At 38.9% G+C, this 10,663-nt stretch overlaps 2 protein-coding genes across 2 annotated transcripts; one reads left to right on the forward strand and one right to left on the reverse strand.

Annotated features, from left to right (window-relative positions):
* Positions 1-1,086: 1,086 nt before the first annotated feature.
* LOC131307899 (uncharacterized) lies at positions 1,087-2,343 on the reverse strand. The gene has a single exon (XM_058334636.1). It carries the CDS (start codon positions 2,237-2,239, stop codon positions 1,463-1,465), a length of 777 nt encoding a protein of 258 aa, XP_058190619.1. The 5' UTR covers positions 2,240-2,343; the 3' UTR covers positions 1,087-1,462.
* A 4,522-nt stretch (positions 2,344-6,865) lies between these two features.
* Positions 6,866-9,344, forward strand: LOC131307900 (mediator of RNA polymerase II transcription subunit 32). The gene is made up of 2 exons (XM_058334637.1): positions 6,866-7,030; positions 8,654-9,344. Exon 2 carries the CDS (start codon positions 8,669-8,671, stop codon positions 9,104-9,106), a length of 438 nt encoding a protein of 145 aa, XP_058190620.1. The 5' UTR covers positions 6,866-7,030; positions 8,654-8,668; the 3' UTR covers positions 9,107-9,344.
* The last annotated feature ends 1,319 nt before the right edge of the window (positions 9,345-10,663 follow it).

Raw genomic sequence — 10,663 nt, forward strand, 5'->3', positions numbered from 1 at the left:
AGTTTTTTTTTTTTAAACTGCAAAATCGGGAAAACTTGACAATAGGTACATCAAGTTGGAGAGAGAAGAACACCTAGAGGGCCAAACCCGAAACATCCGAGGGCCAAACCAACGGGCTAAGCCCGAACACCTATGAAGTTGGGCCTCGGGATGACTAATTTTGTGGTCTGCAAATTTGTTTCGAGAAGGGAAGGGTGCTCTTATTTATTTGGGTTTTCTGGCAAGTGATCTAACGATATGGATTAGAGACATAAAGCCCTTGTTTGGTTGTGGGTTTGGAAATTCCAAACCCAAATCCACGCATTACCTATATTTTCAATTATTACTTTCATTTCTTTCTTCACTCATTACCCCTATATTCAATCATTAATCTCATTTATCTCTTTATCTCTCTCTACTCATTACCCATATCCTAAATTATTACCGTATTTTCTCTCCTCACTAATTATCCAAAAATCAAACCCAAAAATTTTCCAAACTCACAACCAAACAAGAATGGTTGTTATTGGAAATGATCCAGTGGTTGTGCCAAAGCAACCCAAGAGTTTTGGCCAAATGGACATGCAGTGACTAACCCTCCAAGAGCTTTGTAAGTTCGAATTTTAAGAAGTCAAACATTCTAATTTTGAGGTCATTTGAGATTTGTCCGATCATTAATTTCATGACTTTGAAATTATTTGAGGTGCAGGCAAATTGACTCATTATTGGGAAAAAAATTGACTACAGAAGGAAGGAGAAAGTTTTGGGTGCCGAACGAGTACCACGTGGCAGTACCGTCCATACATCTTAGCCATTTAAACGTATTTTGGATGGTTTATATTTACACCCTCTCTCCTCTCACCCGACCACTTTCTCTTTTCTTTTTCTCTCTCTTATTTTTGGACCATCCAAAAAATATTTGAACGATTAAAATAGCACGCGAAATACCACGTGCCACATGTAGTAGTATGTACTATATCCGCTCGATATCCAAAAATTTCTAAAAGAAAGAGTTTCAATAATATACTTTTTCGGGAAAACGATGGGTCCTTTTTATATTGGATTCAGAGCATGAATCTACAACTACAATAAATGAACAGGGGTCCACCTGAAAAATCCAAGAAAGATATACTTAAAAATCACCATTAATGCCAAAATGCCCTAGATCCGAAACCATCATTTGGTCGGTTGACCTGTCATTCTACAAGAAAACTAAAATTTCCAAAACCCGAATCTCCATTAAAATTCAACAAGATTTCACCTTAAAGAACAGACTTTTTTTAACATTCATAAACAACCACCAACAAACAAACTGTCTTCACAAACCCTAAAAAAACACAAACCCATGCATACTACTAATTCACATCCTACACACAGAGAAAAACAGAGCAAGCAAACGATCGCGAAAACGCAAAAGATCGATGACATCTTGATCAATCTCGATCAGTTGGATCGAAAAAAATAGAAATCTTGGAATCTTGATTCACTCGCGGTATTCGAACGGGCCATTGGGATCGACCTGCTTGCACAGCGCGAGGTAGGTCAGGTACAAGACCCGATCTTTCGCTCCCGTCCGGTGATTCTTGGTGTGCTTGCAGAAGTACTTCAGCTGCTCCAGCGTGCAGCACCCGAGCATCTGCCCCAGGAGCAGGAACAGCCAGTTGATGTTCTTCTTCTTCTCCGCCATGACCGGCTTCACGCTGTTCTCCTGCTGGCAGAACCTGCACGACGGCAGCACCGGGTTCATCCACACCCCCGGGGCCCGGTCGTGCATCGACCCCTTGTTCTCGACGACAAAGTTGGCAACTTGGAGGAACTTCTCCCTCAGATCGAATTCCATTTTGTAGTTCTGCTCGCACCGCTTGCACTGGACGTCGCCGGAGATGGAATGGATTTGGTTCTGGACCATGTACTGGAAGCTGTGGACGGTGGCGCGGTGGTCGGTGGCCCAGGGGAAGGGGGGAGCGATGGGGGGAGGCGGGGACTGGGTGGGGTTGCGACGGCGGCGTTGGTGGGAGGAGCTGGGAGCGGATGGACCGGGAGGAGGTGGCGGCGCGAGGGGGGGCTGCGGCGGAGGGACGAAGAGGGGGTGGGTGGGGGAGAGTTGGAGGGGAGGTTGGGGCGGGGGTTGGGAGAGGAAGGCTTGTAGCGGGGGTGGAGGAGGGTGGGGGCGGGGGCGGGGCGGGCGGTAGGCGGAGGAGGAGAGAGAGAGTGCGAGGAGGTCGTTGTCGTCTTCTTCGTGTCCTGCATTTGCCGCCATGTTTGGGTCAGAAAAAAAAACTAGGGCTAAACTGAGGGTGGAAATGGTATGAGCATAGGGGGAAGGGGCGGGTTATGTGGAAGGGCTTACACAGATGTCGTGTGTGTGTATATATATACACCAGAGAGAGAGAGAGAGAGAGAGAGAGAGAGAAGGGGGGGTGGGATTGGAGATAGAGATGAGAGGTAACAGAATTTGTAGTAAGTCTGTTGGGAGTAGATGTCTTCGGAATTCAAAAATGTCCATTCGAATTCTTGTTTTCGTCTGTATCAGTATGAAATATGAATACACTGGTTTAGGGCTCCGTACCATAGGCTCCGTACATGGTACACAATTTTTTTTTTCCCTCTATTCATTTTCTTTATAATTAGATATTCGGATCAGTTAACGGGCACCTGAATTAGGAAGTGTAATCAACAAGTTGCGGACCGCAATTTTTTAATTTTGTCTTTATTCAAATTTTTTTTCCGTATTTATTAATTTTGTGTCAAAGTTTTATGTATTATTAATTCGTTTCGACGAGAAGAGTAGAAAAAGAGGGGAAAAAAATGGAGTACGACTGGTACAAGTATTTTTTGAAATATCTAAGCAAAAGTTTAAAAACTGACTTTTTGAGCTTTTGCTTTGATATTTCTCAAAATACTTGTGTAAAAGTTATAATTATTTACTTTTTAGACTCCTCTCGTTGAGTCCAAAACAATATTACACAAAAGTTTGGTGTAACACTAATAAACATCAAAAAAAATTTGAATAAAAACAAAACTAAAAAATTATGGTCGACGACTTGTTGATTATTGGAAACACACCCTTAATCTAGGGAATCATAAACCAACAGTCCACTAGTGAGACCCCACTTGAAGCCGGAATTCTTCCTATAAACTGGAGTTAAAGGGGTTGATAGCACCTTTTGAATCTATTTTTTCCTTAGTTTTTGTTAGTTTTATCTAAAATTAAAAAATTTAAGTTTTTGGTTTATGCCGGCTGAGAAACTTAATTAGTACTTCTAATTTATAACGAAAACCTGAAAAAAATACTAAAGGCAAAAAAAATATATATATACTTTTTTTTTCCTTGTTTTTTAAGTATTTTTTCTCATTTTTTTTATTCTTCTCTAACGAACTTGGGAGTCAGATATTTTGATCAAAAGTAAAAAAAAAAAACTAACACTAATGACAAATAAATCATTATAAAAGAAATAAGTAATTTAGTCCAAGCTCATTCTAGATAGAGTGATTAATGGCTTAAAAGAAACGATATGTCACCAAAAATAAAGATAAACAAGCAACGAAATACATTAAGATTCAATTAAAAAAAAAACGAAGAAATATTTTTTAACGTTGTGAGATTAGTTTCCCACGACACAGAAGATTAAGTTCGTTTTCCATTTATTAGACAGTTTTTTTTTTCAGATTTTTCACCAAAAATTTTAATCTTTTCCGTCGGGTTTGAAAGAAAGAAAAAAAATCATTGCATGCAGGCAAGTAACAAAGTCGTCAAGAAAAATAAAAATAATCTCTCTCTTTTTAGCCCTCTCTTTTCCAAAAGCCGATCAGATTGATTAACTACTCCATTAATTAAGGTTAAAACTTCAAAAGTGAATGTTATCACGAAGAAAAAGCTAACCTCGTTATTAGGATGGGTTTTGTCCAATAAATTTGTTTTGTGAATAAAAATTTAAAACCTTGGACACACTTGATCATATTGTTGAAATTAATTTGAGTGAACAAGACATGCAATTTTGCAATTGGTGTCCGTTTGAGGCATATTTTTTTTCCCTCTTAAAGTGTAGTAGAACTTATCTAATCATCTTAATAACTGTGATTTCAAAAAAAATTGTTTTAACAATACAATGTATCGAAAAAGAAGGCCAGTATATTCCTAGGGATACAAGCTTTATCAGTTATCACGTCCTATTCTCTCTCTCTCTCTCTCTCTCTCTCTCTTAATTACTATTATGTAAAACAAAAATGTTAGGCGCACAACCGTTGTGTTGGTTGTGCGCGTAATTCTGATCGTCCAGATGTATTTGAATGTACGGTCTAGATTTTTAAAAAACTCTTCCAAGGAAAAGTTTAATTTTTCCGGGAGAAGAGTTTGAGCGAATCCTTGCCATTTATTACAGCAATGGACGGCTTAGTTGTGTGTTGTATTTTACACAACCGTTCCTTGCAATCATGCATGCAATTATTGTTGGAAATTTGAATGGATTGAGAGGCCTTTACTTCCCCATATTCATGGTGGGGGTTACCTCTATTCATTGTGGGGGTTTTTTCCCCATTCATTATGCCAATTACTCCACGTATTGAAGGCTGCAGAATTAGGGTCTTGCTCTGCCTATAAAAGGAGCTTTTCACAGCATTGTTCAACACAAGTTTTCACCCAAAAATTCACTAGCATTCTGATATTGTGTGAGAGAGAGACAGACGCTGAGTTAGTTCGCCAAGACGTTCTTCGGTGGTGTTCCGACGTTCGTGGTCCGAGCCGGATCAATCCTGGGAGACAGACGCCGAGTAACCTCAACACCCCCCGGTAGGCGGTGAATCTGTTTTAAGGACACCGTGTGCAACACGGGTTTCGGTTCACAAATCCATATTCAGTATTTTCGGTTCTCATTTTGGTTTTGTAGTTTCATTATATTGTATTTCAATTCTTGTGTAAATGCAATAGAATTTGTATTCTGGATTCCCGATTGAAACATTTGGATAACAATTATTTCTTCAAATTTCAAGTGTCTAAAAAAGACAGTTAAACGCTAGTATATAATTGGAGACACGAGCAGCCATCGTTCCTTGGAAATTGTGTGATATGTACACTCAAAAGCTCAAAACATTTTCACAAATTCAATTAGGTCGTGGTTTTCCCTATTGTTTAGACAGACTAAACGTAAAGTCTAAAAAACACAAATTTCGAAACAGATTATTTTTCTCGTCTATATCAACTATAAAAGCCTATTTATGTAGCGAATTGAAAATAGTTTATCTAAAGTTCTTAAGTTATAGACACAAATTTTTTTGTGCATGGTCTATGTACTTTGAGAGAAACTTATTCACGGTTTCACCGTGTATAAGCTGTTCAAGGAGTAATCTCACCCGTTTGTACTTCGACAATTAATAGTTGAGATGTGTTTTTAATCTTTGACCGGTAATAAATATCTCTTACTGTTAATAGTTTGTCTTTAATCTGGATCGTCCAAAATACTTTTGGACGGCAGAGATTGGCGTCCGTAAACTTTATTTACAGAACCTCCCTACAACAATTATTCGTGAAATTCAAGAATTAATTAAAGACAGAAAATTAAAGGTAGCCTGGCCGGGGCACCATTTAACAGGGATATTAGAGGAAAACTTATCAATTTATCTCTTTAATTTCCCATTCTCTTTCTTAATTTGTGTATCGTTCTCTCTCAATTAACATTAACTAGTAATCATTAAAGATATACTCAAATTTATAATGTCCAAACCATGTCAAAACAAAGAAATATGAATGTCTCTTTTCAATTGTCTACTTACTCACTTGAATTTTAGGGTTTGTTTGGAACCTACAAAAAAAGAAAAAGAAAAGAAACAAATTAAGGAATAATTATTTTCGCTTGTTTAGTTTGAAAGGAAATAGAGAAAACAAAAGCAAAATAGAAAATCAGGCGCAGTAATTATTTATTTATTTATTGCATATTTTCTTAAATGGACCGTTACGTTCATAGAATCGTGCATGGGTCAAGTGAGTAATATTTGTCCACTTAAAACTAATTGCATTATGAAACATGTACTATCAAACATGCATGTAACTAAGACGCTCATAAGAGACCCTTGTGACACAAGAACACAATTAAAACATAGTATGACATTGTAGTCGATAAAGTTCTTTTTTGGGTAAAATTGTTATATCCAAATATTGGATGTTGAGTTTTGTAAACTTAAGAATATGACCATGGGTCAAGCCCTAAGACTTAAAATAGTAATCTATCAGAATAGACCTTCGCCAAAAGCTTAATCCATGAGAAATCTTTCCTAATAAAGTTTGTTGTCTCACCCTTCCTCCATAGTGGAGGTGGAAGTTCGAGCCCTACAGAAGGCGAATTTGGGATTAAGGGCTATGGATGACAAAAAAAAAACTTAATCCAAATCCAATTAATCTCAACCGAGGTTGTGAATACCGTTCCGTATCGACTGGTACGTACCAGATTGACAAGTAAACAGTACCATGACCCTCCAATACTGTACTGGTCCTAATGCCTGGGCGATACCGCTCGGTACTGGCCATTTTGGTATTCGAGATGCTCTTACCAGAAATTTCGGCCAATATTTTGCAATGCTGGGTCATTTTGTTATAACGTCCAAATTAAGTCCTAAAACCGTATTTTTCCCCTCGATTCGGTGTATCTACACTCTATATATATCTAATACTCCCTCCGTCCCATAATATTTGTCCGGTCCGCAAAACGGAGACGTAAAAATAATACTATTTTTGTAAGAAAAGTTGAAAAAAAAATCAACAATTTACTAGATCTCGACGAGTTTTTTTAACTTATGAAAAAAATTTAAATTTTTTCTCGAAAGAAATGCATTATTTTGTAGTCCTCGTTTCGCGGACCGGACAAATATTATGGGACGGAGGGAGTAACTCTAACCCAAATCACGCAGACATCGATCAGTGAATCGACCCTCACCGCTCAAGCTCTACCCTTTTCACCTCATCCACAGCTTGTCGCCGTCGAATCTCATCCACGGCGGAGTCGGTGCAGCGCAGCTAGTCCCCGCCGCCCGCCGGGATCTGAGCCACCCTCAACCGAAGGTACTCCCTCCAGGCTCGAACACTCTATTTGGTCGTTGTGTACACTGTTAAACCCAGTTTGATTTTGATTTTGAACACCCAGTTTCATGGATGTATAATAATTAATATGTATGTGTTCTACTCTTCAATTTGGACACCCCATCCAATTAATATGTTGTGCTCTTGGAACTTTTTCTTGTTAGTTTGAAGTCAATTATGTGGATTTTGATGTCTTATGAATATTTATTTTATGATGAATAGCATGGTATGGGAAAAAAAGTAAAAAAAGAACCTTTTTGATTGGCGCCTCCCCTTTCCCACCCAATCTTACAAAAAAATGATGAGATTTGGCGAGGAAGGCTCCCCTTTCTTATCTCATCCTTTTCTCACATCCAAAGAGTTAGTTCTGGATGATGTAGCTTTTTAATTCTAATTGCAATTCGAATTTCGAACCACATCCCAAGTTAGGGTATTTTGACTGCATATTAGACCATTTCATTAGGAAAAGAATCACAAAAGGTCACCCTTTACAGCTTTTTACAATTCATAAATTCGGGGCATTTTCACTTCCCTCCACCTTAAGCAGAGGCTTTGTAGAATTCATAAAGCCACCCTTTACTGCTTTGTTCCACTACACAAATAGGAAGAGTATCCACTTTGGTGGCTTTGCCAAATTCTGGTAACACAAAGATGTGATGTTAAAAATCTATACTCAATTCTGTAGCCTTGATCCCTGGTAGAGGAGTTAAAGGTATCGTGGTTAAGTGGAGTTTTTGTATATGAACAATGATAGAACCCCTCAATTTTCTATGTCTAGATAAGCATCCATAGTCCATACGGGTTGGAAGGTTTAAAAGACTCTTGTCAGAATAGCGGTTTTTGTTAGAAACGAAATTCGCCTACTTTGTGTTCTATCGGGGATGTGATGTGGCAAGAGATCAAATTCCTCCCGGGAACACCTGGTGCTAGAACTTGAGTAGGCCATGTGTCTTTACTCTTTAGATGACTCCCGGGAACACCTGGTGCTAGAACTTGAGTAGGCTATGCGTCTTTACTCTTTAGATGACAATCTTTTTGAACAATATAGGTTGCTTACATCTGAACACCTCCACTGGTAAAAATCATTGTTGTCTGCATATCTGTTCCATAAATTTTTTACTTGTTTGATCAGGTAAGTTTCCTTATATCATCCTGGTTTTAGATGGCAGTGATGACACAATACAAGTCTGTTTCTTGGTTCTTGCGAAGTTATTAACACCAGCCTTGCCCATCATATTTCGTGTCTGTGAATAAATGTGTATAGATTAACTCTTTTCTTCTTATGTTGAAAGTCTCTCTCCCATATTGTCCCAGTCGGATGTAGTTAATCTTGTTTTTTTTTTACGCTTTTCTTTTCATTTTTGGTTAATGAATATTTTAGCTGAATGAATAGCATTTAAAGAACTGGCATGCTTTGCACATCTCACTCATTCCTAATTTTTGTTATCGGCTTATAGAGTTCCCACTCCTATATCCTTTTGAAGGTTAGCTGTTTAGGTCCCTACAGATTTATCAGAGAAATATTGCATATCAGGAGCATAATGCCAACACCATACTATTTCTACTTTTTATCTTACAAAGTTTCATGCTTTGGTTTTTCTGAAGGTTGAGACCTGCACAATGGACAACATAGTAGATAGTTTAAACAACGCATATCAAGATTTTGTTGCAGCAGCAGCTAGTGTTCTTGAGGCCAAGGAGACTTCTGCTGGCCAAAAAACAGCAGCTACTGATGCTGCACTGGAAAATTTTAAGCAACGTTGGGAACTGTTCAGAGTGGCTTGTGATCAAGCCGAAGAATTCGTAGAATCTGTGAAACAAAGGATAGGTTCAGAGTGCCTTGTTGATGAAGCCACTGGCTATGTGGCTGGAAAGCCAGGTCAGGCCGCCACCACAGGTCTTCCGCCTATTAGTGCGGTTCGGTTGGAACAGATGAGTAAAGCCGTTCGGTGGCTTGTGATTGAACTGCAGCAGGGTTCTGGGACCGCCGGTGGTCCATCACATCCCCACTCTTCTGCTCCTTTCGATACTAGATTTTCTGAAGATGCAACTCAATAAGTATTCTTGGAACTGGTTCTGGTTATACTGCATCTGGGCTTGTAAATAGCTCAATTATTATCAGTTGGTTCCGTATAACATATTGTACCCTAGTCTCCCACAATAGTTCCATTAATGTACTGTAAGAACTCCTCTTTAGTCCGCTGTATTTTGTTGCGGTTAGAGAACATCACAACTGCTTTGGTTTGTAGTACAATTTTCACCGTTATGAAAAGACTGGGCGATTCGAAGTATAAAAGATCAAATCAAGATCCACCGCGGAATCCTAAACCGTTGGTCTTATGAGTTTCTTTGTATGAGATTGCATCTAATATGCAGAGGGGGACGGAGAGAACTTTTTTCTCCCCCTTAGTTCACAGATGTGGGATGTGATGGTGCACTGAGTAACTTTTCCTTTTGAAATACGTCTAATGTGCTGTATCCGACCACAAATCGGCTACAAACGTTGATGGGTTCAAATTAACAACAAAGCTTATAAATGATACTCTCTTTTGGTTCATCTCTCATTCAGTTTCTTGTTCGTGTGTTTTGTTCGTGTGTTTTGTGGACGTTTTCAAGGTTGGTTTCTGTATTCATAGATTTATTGATATAGATGATACTCTCTTTTGGTTCATCTCTCATTCAGTTTCTTCCCTTTTCTTGTCCTCACCAAATTGTAGAAATTATGTGGAGGAGAAGATCACCTGTCAACATCCTTCAAAGATCATTGTAGTAGGGTCTCTGTGTTCGATGCAACAATCAAATCTAAATGGCTTTCCAAAATGGAACAATTACTCCCAATTTTGGTTGTTAGAATCCACCTATTGGCACTCTATTGTTCTATCAACGTTTTGAGCAAATAAGAAAGCCACTTTGCGTTCATTTCCTCTGTTTTTTTCATCAAACAATGAGAGTGTTTTTTTGGGTCGTCTCTCACACCCTCGGAGTTTGCAAGTTTGACTCTACTGCTAGTAAAAAACGCTCAAGGTTACTAGAAGTTTGCGTGGTCGTTAATTTAAGGACCTCACTGTTAATTGAGGCGCACATTAATTAGTTTAGACACCTCTAAAAAAAAAAAAAAGTAAAAATTCTAAACTTTTATAATCATCCCAAATAGGGCTGCAAACGAGCCGAGCCGAGCCGAGTTTTAGAGTGTTCGAGCTCGGCTCGAGCTGCAGGACTCGAGCTCGAGCTCGGCTCGAGAAGTATTTACAGAGCTCGAGCTCGGTTCGCTCGGCTCGTTTATGAAACAAATATATATAAATAAATATATAAATAAATATAAATATGTAAAATATATATAATATAGTTGAGCTCGCGAGCCAATTCAAGCCGAGTTTCGACTAGCTCGAGCACGGCTCGTTTACGAAACGAGCCCAGGACTTGAGCTCGAGCTTGTTCGTTTGTGTCTCGAACCGAGCCGAGCCGAGCCGTTGTCGAGCCGAGCTCCGAGCCGCTCGCGAGCGGCTTGGATCGTTTGCAGCCCTAATCCCAAATGTGGCTTCCGATATACTTTTCATTTAAGTTATGAAACCATTTGCCTTAGACTTTGTTGGAAATTGTGAGAAAGCAAAGCGA

Source organism: Rhododendron vialii, chromosome 11a (genome assembly GCF_030253575.1).
Source record: "Rhododendron vialii isolate Sample 1 chromosome 11a, ASM3025357v1".
Taxonomy (NCBI): Eukaryota; Viridiplantae; Streptophyta; class Magnoliopsida; order Ericales; family Ericaceae; genus Rhododendron; species Rhododendron vialii.

Coding starts and splice junctions, on each gene's coding strand:
- LOC131307899 (XM_058334636.1), bottom strand. CDS start 2,239: ATGGCGGCAAATGCAGGACACGAAGAAGACGACAACGACCTCCTCGCA.
- LOC131307900 (XM_058334637.1), top strand. CDS start 8,669: ATGGACAACATAGTAGATAGTTTAAACAACGCATATCAAGATTTTGTT.